The sequence below is a fragment of the Pseudopodoces humilis genome, chromosome 2 (assembly GCF_049639895.1).
Source record: "Pseudopodoces humilis isolate 2021_Gansu_Grassland_sample_001 chromosome 2, ASM4963989v1, whole genome shotgun sequence".
Classification (NCBI taxonomy): domain Eukaryota; kingdom Metazoa; phylum Chordata; class Aves; order Passeriformes; family Paridae; genus Pseudopodoces; species Pseudopodoces humilis.
The window spans coordinates 13,012,207-13,035,232 of record NC_142201.1 but is presented as its reverse complement, the minus strand read 5'-3'; the positions used below and the strand labels follow the sequence as shown (position 1 = coordinate 13,035,232).

Here is a 23,026-nt window from a genome sequence, read left to right as displayed (position 1 = left end):
CCAAAACACACTGCTTGATAATTTAAGGCCTCCTTGAGCATGAAAACTGCAAATACCTATCTTCCTCAGCCACAGAACAGTGCCAAATCCAGATATCTGTAGGTATATTTAAGCCTAAAGTACACTTCAGTAAACAATTCTATGCTTTAGTTAATTTTAATTCTTTTGGAAGAAGAAACCCTAAATCCAGGGTTAGTTCAGCAAATTAGTATAAAGACACAACTAGTTCTGTGTGAGAAGGGGGTAAACATTATGACCTGAATTGTGGAAAATTTTAAGCAATGCAGAAAACCTTTAGTGATGCCACATTTTTAGAAAATGCTTGTACAGCTATCAACTTTTACTTTGCTGCTGCCTGTTAATTCCAACTCAGAAAAAACAAACCACAACCCCAGCCGGGGCTATATCCTTGAACCACCACCTGCTGCAATACAAACCATTATACCTGACACCAGGCTGTATATGGCTCCATAACATGCCGTAAACGGGAAACCCCCTCTTCCAAGTCAGTTTTGGGATTCTCCACATATTTAGTCTCACGAGCTGGGGAGGAGTACAGTGACAGCTGTGAATATTAGCAAACAAGATGTTAAAAACAAAGGTGCAATTGTGCAAGTAGGTGTTCAGGGTAAAAACAGTCTAAGCAGAGAACACCTAACTCTGTGCTTACTACATAAACAATGCATAACAAAAACTCACACAGCTCTGAGACAACCATTATGAGCAAAGTTTAATTATACAGCACATAATTATGATGAAGATGACTTCTAACTGCTATACAATTCATTCATAGCTGCTATATGATCCAAGTCACAAGTTATAAATTAATATTAAACTAGTTTAATAAGAACACACAACATAATTGTGAAAAATGTTTCTCACCTTAATCAGCACTTCTGGTTCCCAGTTAACATACTGAATGTACTAGAAATCACAATCAATCATTTTCTATATTTGCACAGGCCATCATTAAAGAGCCTAAGCAGCTTCTAGCAAAGGAAACATCCAATACAAATGTGCCTGTTTGTTACTGAGCAGGAAAATGGTACAACATCCCAACCTCTGGTCATTAACCACATCAGCAACTGACAGCATTAATGGAACCCTGTCACTGAGCAAAGAGGAACTGTAACAAGCAATGGGCATCTTCACATAATAAATGCTAAACCACCCTGTTTAGGATTTAGAATCACAACATTTACTACAACTACCTAAGCATATTTGAAACTGTATTCCATTAAAAAAAAAAAAAAAGACCTAAGTTTGTACTGTTGAAAATGAACAGCAAAGCTCAGATCAAAACAAAACCTATTAAAATTTCTAGTAGTTTATATACTACACAGATGTTTAGTATAAAGAGCTTACGTTTTACATCATATTTATACTCCATTTAGTAGTTTATTATAAACTGATGATTGCAATATTGATGCATTAAAATGTAGCTAGCTCTGTTATCACGATCAGCTGGAAAAGGACCGTCTCTCTGTCATAAACAAAAAAGATGTTAACCATAACATAATATAAAATTACATCAAATTTATCCAATAATTTGGTAACTTGAGCTGGATTTCCCATAATACTTTGAAAGATAAGGATTTTCAGCCTCGCTTCCCTGGGAAACCTGGTCACCCCTGGCAATCACAGGCACAAGCCGAACTTTGATCCTTCTGGACAACCTAACAGCAATGCCTGGCACAGGAACAGAAGCCTTGGAGATAAGGAAATTCCCATGTATTTTATGAAACTAGACAGCTGACACAGTAGAGATCCAAACTAACACTCTGTGAATGGCAAGAAAGGCAGCCAAAACTCCATGGCTTGCACATTCTGCTGTGCTGGAGTTGATGGCAAGCCCATTACTCAGCTCACATGAACTCCACGCTGCTGCCTGAGGACTGACTCAGGCTGGTGGAGGCTGGGCACGCGATGGCCCAGGCTGAGGCTCCTGGGCCAGGGAGGTCCTGGAGCCCACTGCAACTACAGTTCCTCTCACTCTGTACATGGGAACTGCCCAGCCTAACACCTAAGTATGCACAAACACAAGTCTCATTTAGCTCCAGTGCTTATGGTACAACACTTCAGCTTGGGTTGAAGTACTCAAAATTTTTACACAACTGCATGCTGTCATGCACATAAAGCTAGATTTAGTTATTAATTACTTCTTTTAATTTTTTTTAGTATTGGAGATTTTTAAAAGCCTGTGCAACAATGCTGGCAAGCCTACAGTTTGCCAGAGTATTTTAAGGCTCTACTTATAACTGAGACATTTGTAATATCTTAAATGAAAATGTAACAGGTATTTATTACCACTATTTATTGTATTTGTTGTTGTTTAGGTCTGAATACTGTGAAGAAAGGAAAACTGATAACATTCTGTAGGCTACTATGGTGGATTTAAAGTATTGCCAGACAAGAATTTTGACCATAAAAAAGCAAATACTTTTAGAAATAAAACATTTTGATTTGCTGTTTTAGTGGAGAACATAAGTGAATTTTTATTAGAATATATCAACAGTACTTACAGTAAAAAGTAAGTGGAATTATCTGGATAAAAAGCAAAGAAAATATTCCTGGGGATCTGAAATACAACCATAAGTAAATCTAACAAACATGAAAATCTAATTTCTGAATGAAGAATAGGAGGCTTTAATGTAGGAAAAAGATCTTACACACAAGCAAGCCTGGCACTATCAAATGAAGAACATCAGATGCAATACCCAGGTAAAAGCAAAATGATATAGATGTCTCTGTTGTGGAAAACTGAGAAGCAAATTTAAAGGCATGAATACAAAAGGTGACAAGATGTACCTAAATGCTTTCATACATTGAAACACAATGTTTTCAGGATTATTTAGATAGAAGAGCACTAAGACTCTAACCACACTTACCTCCTCAATTTTCAGCAACTCCTTTTTGGAAGTCTTCTCTGAAGAAGCAGCATAAACCTGGACAGAGAGCAAGCTCAGGCTTACAGGGGTGGCCCCCAGCCGAATTACCTGGAAACATTATAGGAAGACACAGACATCATTGTGTGCAAACAAAATGGCAATGTGTTTGAACACATCCAGGTAGACAACGTTTATGTCCCTCTACATGGTAAAAAGTGATATATTAACATGCTTGGAAATTAGGAGAAAGAAGGGCCAGCAGTACACAACCTAATGCTCTCAGACACTCAAATGGTAACATCTAAATCACTCAAATGGTAATTGGAAAAGCCTAAAGCTAAAGGAGGTAGTAGAAATAAATGCTAATCTCATCTCAAAAATTTTTTTTGAGTTTTCATCTAAAAAAAAAATCTTGTTTTCTCTCATTTAAAATAATTTTTGAATTAACTTTCTCAGTTTAAATATCAAGATTATATAATATTTTGAACAACTTTGTGAATGACCATAATATCTCAATTTTTCCATAGTTAATACCAAGAAGCTCAGTGTTTTACTTCTATTTAATATCGGCATCTAGATTTAGGAAAACAATGAGACCTACAGCTATAAATACCAGAACAAAATCAATACTTTCTAAGAATATTAGGAATGCCTCCTACTTTTCTGTGAGAAACATGAATTACTTTACTGTTTTTTGAATACTTTAAATTCAATCCAATCGCACAACACAACCACCATGAGTAAGATGGATATAATTCTTCCAATACTCAGGACCTATGCTAACTGAATCTCTTAATGGGAAAGTCTGCTTCACCTTAAAAAACAGAAGAAAAAAAATCCTAGCTGCACAGTAAATCAAGAATGCCCAGAGAGCATTTTCCAGCAAATGCACACCTTTATTAACAGCAAAGCATAACTCCAGAAATGTCAGTTGAAATGGGAAAGCTTTCAGTGCCTCATAGTCTTGTTACTGCTCAGGGAAATGTGCAGTTACAATAGCCTGTGTTTTGTGGATCTAACACCAAACTGGAGACATCTGGCTCCTCTCCAGCACTGGCTCCCAGAAGTCCTGCTGCTCACCTTGCCCTAGCTTTAGTGGCCGGATGCTTCCACCGTGAGGCAATTCACCTCGCCAATTTGGCAAAAGATTAATCCTGAAAGAGAAGTGGAGAGCTTTGTGCGGGCTTCACAAACTGAACCCTTCCATGAAACAGCTTGACAAAGACCAGAGGAACTATGTGGGCCAGGGGACAGGGGATGAGGAAGGAGAAGGCAGCAAGGCCTCTTCCTTTTCACAAGCAGTAGGGTCTGTTGCATTGACCTAGCTGCTTGTGAGACTGAAGCCGAGGTCAAACCACACATCCTTTGTGCTGTGATGGTGGTAACCGGCCCAGCCACGACACAATTGCTCTGTCTGCTGCAGAACTGTTAAAAATAGCTTTAAAATTATCCAGACCAAATCAGCTTATTGTAGGCAGTCAAGCATTTGCAGCTTAAATTTCTTGATGTCAAACTTCCTGAAAATGTTCGTTTAAGTGTACAGAAACAGCACACAAGAAGTAGGTCACAGGATTGCTTTTCTGGAAGACGTAAGGGATCTGATGGGTCAAAAGGTATTGAAAAACTTGCTTTAAATGGAAGTTTTTCCTTGTATGAATTTATGGACTCATTACTAAAGCACTAAAAATGAAACACCACAATGACTGGATCAGCTGTTTCACAGCCAAGGAAAGACAAGGATAATCTTTAACAGTGTTTGCTTAAACACTTTTCACATACTTCCGTTAGCCAGGACAAAAACAAATGCTACCAACCATTAATAGCTGTAGAGTTCATTTCCTCAATCTTTTCTTTTTTCACTGCAAAATTCTCCTGTCACTGAAAAGGCAAAAATCTAAATGCATTTTCATTCTGAAATGTTTTCAAACAGTGTAAATGGTGCTAAGTGTCACCAGAAGAAACAGTAAAACCAGATGTTTTAAATATTTGAGATTTTTATACAAAGACACAAACAGCAGAGCACAAGACTGGAAGCACCTGGGTTTCACAAAACATTCTGAGTGATCACAGAACTACTCAGACTGAAAATGTCAACTGTGTATATTATCGAGATATTGAACTGCAGACATTTTCCATTGGTTTTACTTTTTAACAAAATGAAACTGACCTCTGAAAGTGCAAGTTGAATTTCTTCTTAAATGTGCTGTTCAAGTCATACTGCAAAGGTCCCCTACATCAGCTACCTTATGGGACAGACAGAACTGCTGCTGAAATACTGTATTTTACACCCATGGAAATATTTGTGAATATGAAAGATCAACTGCTGTACTTTTTGTTTCCAAAAATCCCTTTAGAATCTCATTTTTGAATTCCATACTAACAACATACTACTAAAACAACTGCTTTAGTAAAACATTTTGACTGATTGAGCTGTGCCTTCAGCATGCCAGACTTACAGCCACTCAGTATCAGAAAAGCAGAGCCGACATTCTTTTCATTGGTAATGCTCAGCAGTTATTTTAAGCAAAAAATATACATTTACTCCTCTCTAGCCCAGAATTCAACTTTAATATCTAGACACCAGATAGGAAAAGCTTAAGCATACTTTTAAGAGGGCTGATACTGGTCCTAATGTATGAAACCACTTCATTTTTTCCTTCTTTTTCTATTCTTCCTCCTATTTCTCAACCCAAACTATAAAAACATAAAACCAAAATCTGAACTCTTCAACACTCCTGTCCCTGCAGCACAAATATCCTGTAAAAAAAGCCACCTTCCCCTTTGGCTCTTGGAGGCATAACATCAGGTTGGCCTGAAGCACCTAAATCCTCAATGGCTGTATAGAAGTACTAATATTACGCATAGTGCCTAAAAGCACAGGTTCACCTATAACCCCTCTAAGGACAATTCAGCCTCAGTTATGGAATTCTCAATGATTCCAAGCACAGAATTCCAACATGAAAGCACAAAAAGAAAAAAGAATTTGTGACAAGAGCAGAGCAAATGAGGGCTCAGCACGTCAGTATCACAGACTCTCAGAATTGCCAGGGTTGGAAGAGTCCTCTGGACATCATTCAGTCCAACCTCCCTGCCAAGACACAGTCACCTGGAGCAGGTGACACAGGAACATGTCCAGGTAGGTGGGCTTTGAAAGTCTCCAGCAAGACTCCACGACCTGGGCAGCTGTTCCAGTGCTCCGCTACCCTCAACATAAAGAAGTTCTTCCTCATGTTGAGTTGGCACTTCTTGTGTTTCAATTATATATTAGTATTTAGTATACTCAGTGTAATGATATCTAGATATATTATCAATATTTCATACAGAAAATGGTACCAAGGGAAACGAATACCAAGAATCGAGCATCACCAAGTTTTGGTGATTTTTTTTTTTAAACGAACAGCCGTAACAACGATCTGATCGGCACAGAGCGCTTGCTTTTCGCCTGATGGGATCTGGGGCTGCTCTAATCAAAGACCTTGGAGATAGCGAGTGCCGGACCGTGCTTTACAACCTTAACGCACTAAAAGGGAGACTTTTCAAGATCGAATTGACAGTTTCAAGCGACAACTGCACGAACCCAAAGTCTGCGGTAACAGAGCTCCGCGCTGCTGGAAGCAATTTCAAAATAAGAAGTAGCTTTACAATTCCTGTGAAGAAGGAATAGGATCTGCACGCACGAATCCAAACTCTGCGGCAACACAGCTGCGCGGATGTACCCCAGAAGCAATTTTAAGTAAGGAATGTGTCTCTTTTCATGCAATACGGAGGGCACGCGGTTCTGAAGCGCTAGAAGGAGCGATTAAGCAGCTGCAAGGAGAGTGGAACCAAGACCCTGCGAAGAGTTAGAAGGCAGAAGGGCGCGGGCGGAGCGGGGGAGCCCCGGGCGCTGCCGGCGCCGCGGGCCCGGCCCGGGCACGGGGACCCTTCCTCACCTTGAACATGGCGGCGCCGGGCGCGCGGCGACGGAGCGACGGCGTCACCGCGGCGTGACGTCACGCGGGTGGCCCCGCCCAGCGGCCGCCCGCCGCCGGCGCCGCTCGGGAGGCGGAGAGGCTCCAACGTGCGTGATCCGCCATGCGGGAACGGCGCCTCAGGGCTGCGGGGACCTGAGCTTACTCACCAGCCCTCAGCACCGCGGCATGGCTCGGTGTGTTACCCTGCAGCCTTTATAAAGAAGGTTCGGCTGTTCAGAGATCAGTCAGAGGATCACGGAATCAATTAGGTTGGAAAAGACCGCTGAGGTCGTCGAATCCAACCTGTGACCGAGCACCACCTTGTCAACTACACCGTGGCACTGAGTGCCACGTCCAGTCTTTCCTTAAACACTTCTAGTGACGGTGACTCCACCAGCAGTCTATTCCAATGTTGACTCACCCTTTCTGTGAAGAAATTCTTCCTAATTCTAATGTCCAACCTAAACCTTCCCTGCCACAGTTTAAGACTGTGTCGCAGGCTGCCTGGCAGAAGAGACCTGGCTGCACCCTCCTGTCAGGGAGTTGTAGAGAGTGATAAAGTCACTCCTGAGCCTGTTTTTCACCTGGCTGAATACCCCCAGCTCCCTCAGAGGACTTGTGCTCTAGACCCTTCACCAGCTTCATTGCTCTTCTGTCTCACTGCCAGTGTTATTTGGATGGGTGTGCCAGTTTTGCTCGGGAAGAGTTAATTCTCTTCACAGAGGCTGGTAAGGGGCTGTGTATCTAGTGCTGAACATATACAGCATAATGACATAATACAGAAATGTTTCTGTTACTCATGTGTTGAAGACAGAATATCCCTTTCATCACTTGAGATTACCTGTCCCAGATGTATCTCCTCCCACACACTAACAGACCCTCGTACAGAGCATGGCCCTATGAAAAGCAGAAAAAGCCTTGGCTCTCTGTAAGCCCTGCTCAGCAATAACAAAAACATCTCTGTATTATCAACCCTGTGTTCAGCATTAATCCAGTACACAGCCCCATACCAGCCAATGTGAAGAGAATTAGATAATTAACTCTACCCCAGCCAAAACCAGCACAATGGGGCAAATGTATGGGTAGGGTTCTGTGCCTTTCTAATCTCATTATATTACAAAAAAAAAAAAAAAAAAAAAAAAAATTAAACACCCTTTTCTCAGTTTTTTCACACTTTTTGCATCCCCTGCGGCATCTCCCAGCTCACTTGAGTGAGTTGGACAGGTGCAAGTTTTTTCTGCTCACATCTGCAGCAAGGGAAGGCCTTGTGTACATCCCACAGTGACTGACTTGTAACTCAGTGGGAGATGAATATCAGAAATGAGGAGTACTAAATTTCTGTCAGAAAATTGACTTGGAACAGACCGCCCAGGGAGGTGGTAGAGTCACCATCCCTGGAGGTGTTCAAGAAACATAGTTTCTTGAAAAAATCTAATATTGATTTTAGAATATGAATAGCAGCGTGTTAGCACAAGAAAATTTTATTAGAAGAATTTTAATGCAAAAGGTGGAATCATCTGAAGAACATGGTAGCAAACAGTTCATCAGGAACAGTACTGTGGAAAGACAGACAAGGTATGCACCCTTGTATGATTTTCTTTGCAATGATAATTTTTGATGTTCCCTCTCAAAATTCCTACATTTATTTACTGCAGATTCTTTATAGACCTAACAGAAGCAGCTATAGAAGGAAGAAGTTTAACCATTGCATTGCAGAACTGGGCAATGCTCCTTAACAGGCAAATTAATAGGACAGCAGAAATACCATGAACAAATGGCACAAGATGAGCTCCAGTACCCACAGACAATACTGATATTCTCTTATGGATTTGGTTATAAAGATTTCAGCATGGAAGAGTTAAACCTAAAATGTACCTAAGTGACCAATCGGTGAGGAACACTAATTGTGCTCTTTCTCCGTTGCACCATGCTTTGCACAATCAGTTACATTTACAGAATATAAGCGGCCAGACTGAGGCAAATGTTTATGGAAAACTGATTTAGCAGCATTTTGTGGAGGTTTTGTCAGGATGTGGAGTGATGGTGTAGTTTGCAAAGCAGTTGCATTTCTTGATGTATTTTAGTAATAATTCTCAAGGAGTTTGAGAAAGGAAATGTTTCAAAGCTCAGAATTACAGGTAAGCCCACAAGAAGAGTGATGACATCAAGGTGAATAATGGCACCTGCTCTGGTTAGTTCTCAACCAAAGCTAAGTCCCATGCCATGGGTAGGATCAACTGTTCCTCAATTTTTGCAGGGGGCAGACATAAGAATACACTATCTTTTTAAGTTTGGTACATGAACAGTAAAAAAAATTCCAATTCTTTCTTGGACATAAAATGGTGTATATGTTACAAATATGTATTTTTGTCATCAATTTATATGTAGTGGCTATACAGCAATTATTAATACAATTACGTAACACAGATATAAATATCTGAAGAACAGATGGTTGTTTCAAAAAAACTTTAATCCAAATAATTTTATTAGCTCAGGCATCTTCAGTGGACTTTTTTTGTTAATGTGGAATTTAATCTTTAAAACTATTGATATGACTAATTTAAATAAATGGGAAAATCTCTGTAGAGAACAATACAAATGTAATTGTTTTCATGTAGATGTATTCTTCTCTTATGCTGGAGGAGGTTATCCCTGCAAAATTTCCCTGGGACAAGGATAATATATGCCATAATGGATTATGCAGTCCAAAACACTGTCAGACAGGCTTAAAAAGGAGCTGAAGTTTCTGTTGCTGAGGCCACAGAATAAAGAGGTTTGGCATGATTGACTCCTGGCTGTTTCTAATGTAAGAACCTCTAGCAAAGCTCACTTTGATTTTGCATGCCAGTATTTTTCTCTTTCTTTGGTAATTGGCTTTTCTAAACACTTGCAAAAGACACATTTCCTTCAGAAAACTGCAGCTCAGAGAAAAAAATGCTGCCATAGTTCATAAACTATGTCAACACAGGCAGAAATACAATTTAAGAAACTTGATCTCTAATCCTCTGCCTTAGCTATTATGGTCTGAGCTTTCATACTGTTGTATTACTTTGCTTGTTTACAGTTTATTTTTTGAGTCAGGAAAATAAGATCAGTCCTTTACTATTAATACAATTACAGTCCTTTGCCACAGATTTATAATTGCAGGAAAAATTGATTTGTTCCACATTAATGTTAAAATATGAGTGTGTAACATCTGTCCATCAAATACCAATGAAGTTACCTACTCAAACTGATCACTGGAAAACATTGTAATTCTGGAAGGCTGGTTTACTTTGATGTTCTCCTTCATGATAAATCTTCCTGTAGATTAAAGCAAACAAACAACCCCAACACCCCCCATGTTTTTCCATGCACCTTTTCTCAATAAAACAGATTATTTTTTAAAACACCATGACTTGTCACTACTGTTTTGCCAAGCTATTTAGAATTGGGTTTTGATGCCTTTATAAAATAAACTGCTATTCCACCTCTTAGAGCTTTTTGTTTGTGTTTTAAGTGGAAAGAATGCTGTTTGCCAGATCTCTCCTCAAGTTCATTGAAAAATATATAGTTAATATGAAATACACATCCACAAGAGCTCCAGTAAACTTAACCTTCAGTTGTTAAGCAGCTTCACCCAATGCTGTGAGCCTGGTGCTCTAAATGCCCACACAAGGAATAGTGGGAGGGGGCATGTCAGGCACACAGCTTTGCTGGGCGTGTCTGCAAAGCCCATGATCAATTTCTCAGGTTCCTGTCACTTTTAGCACATATTTGTTAGGTAGCTAATTGAACTGGCTTTTTTTGGGTGCACGGTGACAGATTTTCACAATGTGTTTGTGAAGGGGGAGTAGTTTGCATGTCCATAAGAATACTCCTTCATCCTTTCTACTTTATTCACTTCCTAAATAAAAATAAGCTGAAATTGAACAGATTTTTGTATTTAATGATACTGTCTTATTTGGAGTGAAACTTACCTTATGCTTCTTCTTTTCATAGTTAAGGTGGGTCGTTTTTTGACGTTTGTCAGAGGCACTTTATTGGCAGCTATGAGGTCTGAAGTCACACATTCAGAAAGTAAATTGGGTGTTGAGAACAGATGCCATTGCAGAGCTGTTTGTGCTTTCCCACTGACCTACCTTTAACTGCAGCAAAGTCTACTGCATTCACATTTGAGGTAAACCAGGACTTGAATTTCAGCACCTGTTGTCTCACCAGCTTTGTCACATTTTGACAGCATCCAAAATACACTCTGTGCTTTCCAAATAAAGATTCTATAATATAAGACAAGGGACAGGTAGGAGAGACATATATATAATGCAGAAACTCCAGTGTAATTCAACTGCATCAATTTCACCTTTGATACTACCATGGTTAATAAACCCAAATGTTCCTTCCCTAATTCAAATCCTTGGCTTCTCACTGCAGCCACCAGTAGCTCTGGTTCCACATTTTTCAGCTCCTTCCAGTCAAAATGAATAATTCTTCTATCAACAAGTTGTTGATACCACCAACAGAGATGTGTGGATTGCCTAGTCAAACACAGGTAACATGCTACCAGTAGCAGTGAGAACTCAAAACAGCTTTTTGATGCCCTTAAGTACCCATCACAACAAAGTCCAACTCCTTTCAAAATTCAAATTCACCTCAGATTTCAGTTACGCAGCATATATTCTGGAGATCAATTAAGATTAAAAGACAAAAGGTCCTGCATCTTTTGCCAGCCTTTATGTATTTTGTGCATGATATTTTTTTTTATCTTAAAAATTAGTTTCACAGTAATCCCTATTTTCTTAGGAAGGTGATGTGAACAGCTTTACTTCATTTGCCTGTAAATGTGTTGATTTACGTATCTTTATAAATATGCATGTACATTAAATGTAGTACATTATTTACCTAAACGAGTTTCTAGGTCTACCAAATAATTTTCAATTAAAGGTACACATTCCTTCTGGAAGCAAAATGCCCTTTTTGGGACACAATCCGGCTTCTGTGCAGAGCACTCCTTAGTCAGGAAGTCCTTCTGCAGTTCCTTGCTCTGTGGTACCATCACATTTGTTCAGCCTGGGTTTGCACCTTGGATTCCTTTGCCTCATATTCATTAGAACCCACCATATCTGGCACCTTCCACTACCGCTTCCTTTCCGGGAGCATTTGCCACAAAGGAGCAACGCCCAACCTTACACAAGCTTAATCCTGAAGTGCATTTAGGAAGCATTCCAGGGGTCTCTCACATTCTCTCACAAGAATGAAAACAGTAATTTAGACAGATTCTCCCAATGATCCCTTATCTGTTTAACACAGTTCTCCCCAGCTGCTTCTCCTAATGTGACACTATTGATGTCTATCCCCCATTCCCTCTGGAGAAGGGCTATTGATGGATGATTACAGCTCATGGTGTACATGAGCAGAGAGCAGAGAGCAGGGTAGTGGGGCAGAGCCTGACAGTGTCTTTAAAGTGCTTCCATCAAGCACAGCATTTGAAACTACCTCCTCAGGCATATAAATTAGTACAATGTAGTGCTGGCACAGCTAAAAAACAATGCCTTAGCTTGCTTTGGCTGTTGTATAGATGAGAAAAATGTCACATTTCTCAAGTGTGATCAAACAGGTTCTCACTCCTCTCTGCATGTATCTATCTGCAGGGTATTACACGGGCCCAGAAACTGGGTGTTACAAACAGGAACAACTTTGCTGAACATCAAGAGTGGCAATTTCATGAACTGAAATGCCTGAGGGATCAATCCATTGTTAAAGAAAATGGGAATATGAAACAGATAAATTGTATGTCTGGTTCCAGACATTATCTCTGGAGGTTACTGGATTATTTCCATGCACAGCAGATGCATAAATTATCAAAAATTAAAGTACTGGAAAATTGCTAACCCACCCAGTCACTTTAATGTGTTCTTCCCTGCTTTGAAGAAGGCTGCAGATCTGAGAGCAGATCTCACTGTGGCTTTCTACCCCAGTTTAACAAGTTTAGCAAAAAATACATTCTTGTAATTAATTTTTACCATGGGATAAATAAAAATCTCTGCACAGCAAAGCTAGGAGAAAACTGAAAATGAGAAACTCTGATAATTTTTTAAGGAGCACAACTTCTGCAGAGTACAGTTGGTTATTATTTGGGTGTTAACAATTTTGTACTGAGATTTCCCTGGCTAAGGTATTTAGTTTATTTAACTTACATAGAGGTCAGTGTCACTCACCTTGTTTTCAGAAAACAGCACTAAGGCAAAATCCACCTCTTTCAGAAAATAGCTAAAACACTTCCAGGAAGGTTGTTAATTGGATCAGCTCCCAGCTTTAAGACCATGAAAAGTCATTAAACTAAAAGCTACAGTTCAGTTATTATCACCCTTTTTTATGTAATTCCTTTGACAAAGAAAGGATGGTAAAGTCAGAAAGTCTCATCAATAGGACTCAAGTACATATAAAGAGACCCATAGCACATGCACAATTCACCAGAGGAAAGAAAAGATTCTCACACAGAAAAAATAATTACATGGTGTAACTCAAACTTGTGAGATGAAACAACACATGACAAACTCCAAACAAACCAATGTTTAGAACATGCCTGAGGACATATTGAAAATGCTGTGGGAAAGGAGGCTGCCAGTTTAAGCCAAAGACAGATAGGTGTCTGGTAAAATTAAATAGTTAAATAAAAGGCTTAACCATTAAAGCCTGCTACCTCATTAGAAAACAGATATTTTATTCAGCACCATTTATTGAACAACATTTATTTATAATACAGGAGAAATGCTACCAATGGTGACACCACCAGGAGACATTTGAAGACATCAGATACACAACAAAGATGATTTTTTTTAGTTTCTTTACCACATACTATCAATCAAGAATGTTTGGTGCTCAGCATATGATGCTTAATGCTGAAGTTCATTCCAATGCATAGATGACTGACCAGTCACTGTGGGCTTAAACAGACATCATGATGAGGTTTATTTTTACCTGTAAACATTGCCCAAAGCATCTATCAGCACAACTATAGAATTGAATGTAGAAGTGGAAAGTGCTAATGAAAACAAGAACTTGAAACTGCGTTTAATGCATATTCCCTACCCTCTTCCTTGAACAGAAGTTTTGTACATGCCAAGAAAGCTGCCTTGGGCCACGTGGTACTTCAGTTAAAGGATGACACTGAACCATCAGCAAGATTTGACAGGCTAGAGGCTGGCTAGGGGATCGTATCCACAAGTGTTATAAACTCAAAAGGTACAGAACTGATACAGAATCTGTGCCTAACCCAAAGCAGCACTCTGCCTTTCCACATTATGAAGCTAATGGACTCAAAAAAGAAACAAATAAACAAAAAACCCCAAACAAAAACAGCACCAGAACCACAAAACCCCAATCTGTAACAAAGGGGGAATGGCTGTTGAAATTAAGAATTTCATGTCAATAAGGATAATTTATAGCAAAGAATATAGAAGGCATTCACCAAATAAACCCTTTGCAAAAATAACGTTAATTTCATACCGTACAAAACAAGTGAACACAGATTACTAACTAGACAAAAAATAAGCCCACGTTTTTAAAAAAAAATGTGAAGAATTTGGTATGGATCAAAGTATGAGAGCTCTTAGTGAAACAATAGGAACTTTGTTGGCAATGCCTGATGAAAAGGTGGTAACAAGTAAGTAAAGTCAGGCATTGTGACATCTTGGAAAAAAGGTATTACCAAAAATTCAACCTGGCTCACTGAGAAGGGAGATTAAAAAAGCAAATAAAAAGAAATGTAAGTAGTATTTACAGTGTGAAAATATTGTCATGTTCTCTTCCACTGTATCAGTCTAATGCATTTGGTCTCCTTTTCAACTCAAAATGGGGACATCTAATAATTAAAGTGGCCCTTCCTCCCTTTAATTCACCCACAGCATTCTCCCATTAAACAGTAGAGTGTAGGATGAAGAAAAGTTACCAAAAAAGGAGAGGAAGGGGTAGGGGGAACAGAGAAAGTTACTTTATGCAAACAAAGTTTAAAGTAATTTGAATTATTAAAATAAAATTAAAATGCTATTTTAGAACTCAATATTTTAAATAAATAAATAAATAAATAAATAAAGTCACCACAGTTATTTTCAAACATTCTTGACAGCAGACTTTTAAACCAGGGGCTTTGATCTGAGAGACCTGACAAAACAGTGACAGAGAAAGGAAAAGTGTGGCAACGGACTGAAAAGGAAGGCTTTCATCAGACTGCTTGAGAAAATAGGATTATAACCTGTTTTACCTGCCCTCCCACCCTGCTCCTCCCTCCCTGGTATTGAATGCTAATCTGACACTTTAATCCTGAAATGAAGTTTCCCCTTCCTGTTACAGGAAATGTTAAGAAGTATATCCTGGCCTTCTGGCCAGTGAACACACATTGTCTGGGAGCCCTCGATTCCGTGCACTCAACAGCAGGGAATGGTCCCTCCTGGCTGCTGACCAACACCAAAGGCTGCCCTGGTGTTCAGCCTTGGCAGTTTAAATTCATAACTTCACACCAAGGGACAAATGGAACAACCAAGTCAACTCCAAACATTTGTTCAAGCTTGAAATGCAGAGTAAACATATAAAAACACTACAGTAATTAAGACTGGGAGGACTGTAAAATACAGCTAAAAAGAAGAGCCTAAAGTTGCTTATATAAGCACATCCAATTTAAGGGGATAACTTGAACAAAATCTTACATACACATTGAAATAAGACAGTTTTGAAGAGCTGTTTAACTCAGTCATCTCTGAAGTCCTGAGGAAAATAATCCATGTCCACTACATTTTTGAGTGTTACAAAATTTACACAAGAGTGTTTAAAGATTAAAAATATTTTATTTACACTTTTCTTTATACACATTTTATACATTTTTTTCAGCTTGAAAACCCAAACAGAGCATATATGCAAGTCGGAGCATACTGTATCCATAGCAAGGTAAAATTACTTTCTGCCAAAAAAAAAAAAAAAAAAAAAAAAAGACAAGAAAAATGCTTTAAAACAGTTAAAAAGAGGCAATTCTTAAATTATTTAGAGAACTTTATAGCAGCTCTAGGGTAATCATTAGACAGGTAATCCAAATGTATATATGAGGTCATATACATATAATTTTCTATAGGAAAAGCATTTCCAATAGCTAGACACAAACACAATACAGTTTGAAAATAACTTTTCCTGTTAACTTATCAAATACATTCTTTTCAATACAAACAATCTGATATTGTACACTGGAATTGTGGGATATTATAGTGGAATTGCAATCTCCAGCATATAATTAATTTATTTTAAGAAGATCTACAAAAATAACAATATATAGGGAAAAATATTTAAAATAAAAACATAATTCACTCTTCCCTTCACCTTCTCCAACACTGACATAAAAGTTAGGTGGGTCCCACTGAGGTAATAAAAGCCCCCCTAAATACAGCTAACTTTACAGTCTTACAGAGCACTCCACTTCCTAGGCTTACAGTAAGATTTTTTTCTATCAGTCATAAATAAAAACTATCTGCAAATAGAAATTATTTTCCCCTAGCTACCAACTTAATATTAATCCAAAGATATTTAAAATTGATTTTTGAAAGTTATTTTTAAAATATTACATAAATTGAACTTAGTGAAGTGTAAAAAAAATTAGTACGGGGACACATAGGAAAGCTTGTGCTGAAAACAAATTAGTTTTTCTGCCACCTGCCACATACAACTGTGTTTTATGAAGTTTACCCACACAAATGGAAATTTTCAAGTTACTAACCAACTTTCAAAAATAGAATACAGATGCAAAAGTAGTCATTAGTATTTACTTTAAGCAGCTTTAAGTTGTTGAACAAACATGAAAATCTCAGAATGTCAGCTACAGGACATCAGCAAGCTCTGTTTAAATAGATGATATGTTTTCCAGTTATGTTCTTTCCACTCTCCTTCAGTAAACCCCGCCACATGTGACAAATGCTTATTCAAGTAACTTTACCACCCATATATATTTTTATTAGCAGAAGAGCAGGAGGGATGTTTTCTCTGATGGTCCCAAACCTGTAAACTCTTAAGCACAGGCTAAGTAACACCTGTGCTTACATGTTCTCCTTTAAGTACCTTACAGTTTTCTGTTTCTTTGTATTGGACTATTCACATATGTGAAGTCCACATCTGAAGTGTTAAAAGAATCTGGGGCCCAAATCAGTATTTACTTTTTTAAGAAAAAAGTATATTAAAAAGGCAAAATACCTATACAAATGTGACTACTTCTAAAAAGACTCTGACATATGCAGGCTGACAAACTAGAAGTTTATTTTAAAGAACTGCGTCTCCCCACAACTTACCCTCCCTTTCCTAAAGAATGGACATAATGAGTTAAGCAATGGGGTTTTTTATATGAGTTTGAATTTGCACCTGCTGAATTTTATCTTTATTTTCTGAGTGTCAAGTGAAGCTTCATCCCTGACACAAGTATTATCAGCATGAGGAAATGCAGCACTTGGGATTCTATGGCAGGAGGGCCTCAAGAATAAATAGGTGCAAATATCAGGAACCAGGGAAATATGGCAGTCAAACCCTCAGAGGTTTGACTAACAGGACTGCTATCATACTGCAGGAAATAGGGCATCCACATTTTTCAAAAACAAGTAACATAAAAGCAGGTTTCCAGATAGCTCATATGCTGTGACTTGCTAGCAGTGCTTTCTGAAACAGCAGGACCTCTGTAAAATCAAGGTCTGCCTTCTTCCAGCTAAATTCATAGGGAAAAAAAATTCTAAAGTTTATTTTCGCCAGCTGATGCCTCCCACAATGAAACTACCAACACTTTGTGGCAGAAAGTAAGCTATTTTTTCCTTATGCAGTACCTATAAAAAAAAAACCTGCCCCCTAAAAACAGACCTAGGAGATGCGAAATGGGAACTGGCAGTATCCAGTTCCTTTACAGGAACACTTTGCTTTTGTCCATTTCTCATTTGAAAAGAAAATTTCCTCCTGAAGTTGGTTGCTAAATTAAGAAAAGAAGCTGATATATTTTTCTATAGATGTGAAAAAAAAAAACAACCTGGATTGTAACTCATTATGTCCACCTTTCTAGAAAAAGGCAAGCACACTTGCTTTTCAAAGCAAGTCGTATGTTGAATTTTAAATATGTGGGTAACATTACATTTGCTGGTATTCCATTATGGGACGGGAATAGGAGAACCTCCCCAAATCTAAGAACCAAAGATCTAACTTACCTTTGACAAATGAGAGGCATTTAAATGTTTTTAAAATCCCATCTTAATCTGACCATAATGCTAACTTTGATAGTAATAGGCAATTCTCATTAGCCATCTTAGGTTTGTCCCTATTAAAGAACTAAATTATCTGGAGCTAAATACTAAGAGCAAACATTAAAAAATAAAACAAAAAAAAAAACAAACAATAAAAAAATCCCTCCAAGCAATCAAACTAACTGTCTCAAAAGTTTAATTGCAGTATAAAAAAGAACAGAAGCTAATTTTTATATTTCAGATCTGAAACAATGAAAGCACGGTAGATACGTAAATTGACAACACATTCTCACATATCCCCATGATTCTAATCCCAAGTGAATTCCAACCATCTCTAAAGCTGGAAAGGTTACAGCCAGCCTTTCAATGGAGACACAACTTCAGGGAAGCTGAAATCAACAGTTCAATTATAATTTCATAGAACAATTACTACTACAATCCTGAACTAGATCTTTCAGAACTGTGCACCTGAAGATAAATATGAGCTTAAAAGCAGAGCACCAAAACTGATCTGGTTCTTCATTTTTCAAGTGTCAGCACTCACCAATGACTTTAGTGGCAGTTGCTGAGTGCACAGACCTTCACAAGGCGCTTAAATGCAGACTCAAAAATGTAACTTGAGACACCCCTATCCTTACCATTATAATAAAGTCTTGGCCATGTCTGTAAGATATCTGACTCCTGACCACCAGATTTCCAGAGCCAGGGCTGCTCCCTAAACTGGCACTGGCGCCCCACATAAAGTGAAGTACTCTACTCAATGTAACGTGCCCTTGACAACCGCCTCACACAGGATTAGCTTGCTGCCCCATTAACTTATTGAGAAATGAGTTGGTGACAAAAAGAAATAATAACAAAAACAAACAAATCCAAATCAAAACAACAACAAAAAACCAACCAAAACAAAACCACCACCCAACCCTGTTTTTTTTCTCTTGTGCCCCAATATTCTATGAACTATGTACAGTCAGCACACAGCCAGCACCTACGAGAATAAATTTATCTCTTCCCATATAGGGTGATGTACACACAAGTCTCACAGTGAAACTGAGGTTTTAGTGTAAGCCACATTTGCTTTAAGTCAGGCTATTAAGAAAGTAAATGAGATTTCTAATTCAGTAAACTGAATTCTTATTAAAAACGACAAACTTAGCTGCAAACTAGTCTGCATCAGAAGGCTGAATATAAATATTTGGTCCAGTCTCTTCTGGTGTAAATAACTCACCACTACAGCTATGATGGCAAACATTCCCTCTTTCTTTTACAACATATGAAAATACTCGATTAATAAATCATTTCTAACAATAAACAAGCCCTAAAAATCTGCTGACTTGCCACATAGCTCCAAATACCCACATTTCAACCCAGAACATAATTCCTACAAAGATACCGGAACACAGTATAAGTTTTACACATTGTTTTAACTTCTATTATTTCAAACTTCATTTACACAAGTAGGTGTTATTTTTAACATGGAAAATTTAGGGTGATTTTGGTCCCTTTGTAAGTGCATTCTTTGAACTCCCTGAGTGTACTGTACATTCCTTTTCTACAGTGAATTCTGACTGGAAGATGCTGAATAAAGTGGTTTTGCATTGCTGCATATAAAGTAAAGTCTACTGCTTAAAATGAAACACAGCAGCACAAGATTTTACAGAATATGCAGCTCATGTTTCAGCATCTGAACTACATGTGAGCCTTCAGCTTCCCCAGCTCTCTCCTTTGGATTCTACAAGTGGCCAGTTTACATCCACAGATAGTCAAAATGCAGTTACTGTTACTATTAATGTCTTGGCAGATAATTCTTACCAATCTGCTGCCATTTATACCTGCAAGTTAACACAATGGAATAGTCAAAGCCCTCTTGGGCCAGCCATCTCTATTCAGGCACTCCAAGGTCAGTAGCCATAGTTGTGTAGGTTTTTATAAAAGAAATAGAAATTATAATAACAAACCAATCACCTAACTCAACATTTTCAAAACACAGTAGTTCTTAACTGTTAATAATTAAATAATAATAATTAAAAAATTATACCACTTCAATATGACTACTCATATTGAAGTGTGAGTATAAGCAAAGTATTGACAATAAACTGTAGCATATCCAGTATTCAGTTCCAAAAATAACTGTGGGCTGCAGCACTTGAGCATTTGCTTACTGACATTTTCTATTTTAACAAAAAAAGATAACTGGGCAGCACATTGAAACCAAAAAGAAACTCAGGTAAAATGAGCTTACTTTTTAAAAAATAATTTATAAAATAACAAATAACCAACAGTTCATTATGTTGCAACAATATAAAGAGTTTAAGGTTACTGAATCAATCAGTATGTACTAAAGATATTTTGATACCAAATGAGGCTTCCAGTTTCACTTAAGAACTTTGAATTATTTAGCTCATGAAATACATTAAATTCAACAGATATGGCTGAATCTGTGCACTAGTTAAAATATAATATTGTAACTGCACATAAAAAGATGCATTTATATACAGTTTCTACAGTGTATGCACATGTGTGTATACATTTTTTACTCACCAACAAACACAACACAGACAATAGAAGGCAGCATAGAAATAGTGTTTTAAATATAAAATTGTTTTGTTTTCAATTTAGTAGAAAATGTGTAATTTGCATTTTGGCAGACTTACTGGTACAACTATACAAAACCAGGAAAAGGGTCATGCAAAAGGGTTAAAATTCTTCTCCAAAGTAAATAAAGGAAAACAAAAAGACCTAGTAGATTTGAGAGTACTTTGCAATTAATGGGAAAAGCTTCTAAAAGACAACATAAAATACAGAAATAGTTTGGTTTTGTTACTTTATACCTGGTTGTACCCAGGTACAGGTGATGAGCTGCATTTTGATGCTCAATAAAAAATGAAAATAACATCTTTCTTCTCTTCCTTTCACGAATGTTTTGTCAAACTCAACTTATTTGAAGAGCATAGTGATATAATGGCCATTAAAAAAAAGAGAACACATTGTAGACATAAAATGTTACCATAAGAAAAAGCAGACTCAAAAATATATTTCTCATACTTACGTTTGTTAAAAGAAAACACAACAAAGCTTTCACAAGGTCAGACCAACTATCACCTTTTCTAATAAACTTGGTAAGTACACTCCCTGTACATCCTGTTTCTCTTGAGCATTTAGCCATTGTTCCTATACACAAGGAGATGTCTCTGCAGGAATTTAACTGGTTTGTAATTTATTTCATCAAATTAGTATAGCTCTTTTGTATTTGATTGGGTTGTTCATTCTGTTTTAGCTGCAACGTCTAACATGCTCCAAAACATACTCAGGAAAGTGCAGGCTGCAGACCTGTAAGCCATCCAGCTTGCATGGCATCCTTGGATATTCATCTTCTTTCCATTTGTTTTCCTCTGGATCAAAAGTGAGAATCGAATCACTGTAATGACCATTGTAACAAAGGCCTCCAAGAACCATTATCTGTTTGTCCAGAACAGCTACACCATGACCACTCCTACCTATTGGCATAGAAGCCAATATAGTCCATTGATCGGTATCAGGGTCATAAACCTCTGTAGATGGACATCCTTGAGATTCAAAGGAGGCTCTCAAGATCACACAGACACCACCAAAGACGTAAAGCTTACCATTATAAGAAATCATTTTGTGAAAGCATCTTGCATAATTCATTTTGCATTTGTTCTCCCAACAGTTAGTGACCACTTGAGTTCTCCGTGTTCGCTGCTCTACCGTCCCTTCTTTACTGGGATCAAACACACACACTTGCTTTGAAGTTGAAGATGATGTAATTCCACCAGTGATATACAACTTGTTACCAAGCACAGTCCCTTCATGTCCATACTTATTGACTGGATAAGGATCCACAAATTCCCATTTATCTTCAGTAATATCATACCGTTCAGTTGAGTAAAACGTTTCATCCCTTGTTCTCCCAGCTACTGCATAAACATACCTGCCAATCACTCCAACAGCAAACTCAGAACGTGGCACAGACATGTCTGCCATTCGTAACCAGGTGTTCTGTCTTGGGTCATATCTAAACACTTTGGATGAAGCATGGAACTCACCATCTGGCCCCAGTTCTTCCCCACCTAATAAGAACACGAAGTTATTTACAATGGCAAGGCAGTCTGGTCGTAAAGGTACTTGAGGACCCTCTAGTTCCCACCAGACCCTTGGTTTGTGCAAGAGAAGAATTTTACTGTTTACCATACTGTGTCCTATCATTCCTCTAAATACTGCAGTCTGGGGTTTGGCGGAACGAATTTTGTTCGATTTCATTTCCATCAAAGGCTGTTGGTGAACGCTATGAAAGTAATTCATGGCTTGGTCAACCTCATGTCGCAGCTGCCGGGAGTATCGATAAAACTCTGATGTTTTTACCTATGAATACATTTAAAAGATATTAAAATTCTGACCAAGAGAAACAACCCAGAAAACCTAAATCACTATGTGTCATTAGAAGATTATTTTAATTTGTTTCATTCAGGCAATCTTGAGAGTAATTGCATTTACGCATGAAGGTTTAAACTGATGTATTGTTATCCAAAATCCAGGAGGCAATTTAGTGATTAAGAGCAGTGACTAACATTTTCAGCAGAATAATCATATGCAGAATTTATGCTGGAATTAGGCAAAACTAAAATCCCCAAGTCTAAAAATCATTATTCCTTCTCCTGAAAAAAGCTCCTGTTCATCCTCTGCTTAATCCATAAAGTACCCAAATTAAAAATTCCATCTTTTCCTGGGCTTTAAAGACACTCTACACACCCATTCTGTGGTTACCAAGGTCTACTCTAGTCTGTTTTTTCTCTGAATTCTCACAAATGAAGCCTGAGCTCTCAAATGCCAGGCTCTGCTTACAGGGCTATTAAACTGCCATGGGGTGGGAAGGGAAGGTAACCAACCACTCATCTTGATGACAACATTATGGCTTTCCCTCTGTGAGTTTTCACAT

At 38.0% G+C, this 23,026-nt stretch overlaps 2 protein-coding genes across 10 annotated transcripts in view; both read right to left on the bottom strand.

Annotated features, from left to right (window-relative positions):
• APOO (apolipoprotein O) overlaps positions 1-6,879 on the bottom strand; it is a 29,990-nt gene extending 23,111 nt beyond the window's left edge. For both annotated transcript variants that reach the window (XM_005516696.3, XM_088051951.1), the window contains exons 1-3: positions 6,821-6,879; positions 2,889-2,996; positions 446-565 (exon numbers count right to left, since the gene is read on the bottom strand). In XM_005516696.3, the coding sequence (XP_005516753.1) occupies positions 446-565; positions 2,889-2,996; positions 6,821-6,829 (237 nt within the window). In that variant the 5' untranslated portion in view covers positions 6,830-6,879. The remainder of the gene's footprint in view (positions 1-445; positions 566-2,888; positions 2,997-6,820) is intronic.
• Positions 6,880-15,640: 8,761 nt separating this feature from the next.
• Positions 15,641-23,026, bottom strand: part of KLHL15 (kelch like family member 15) — a 28,650-nt gene continuing 21,264 nt past the window's right edge. For 7 of the 8 annotated variants that reach the window (XM_088051536.1, XM_088051534.1, XM_014249071.2 and 4 more), the window contains one exon: positions 15,641-22,452. In XM_088051536.1, the coding sequence (XP_087907662.1) occupies positions 21,343-22,452 (1,110 nt within the window). In that variant the 3' untranslated portion in view covers positions 15,641-21,342. The remainder of the gene's footprint in view (positions 22,453-23,026) is intronic. The other variant, XM_088051537.1, reaches the window with a different exon arrangement.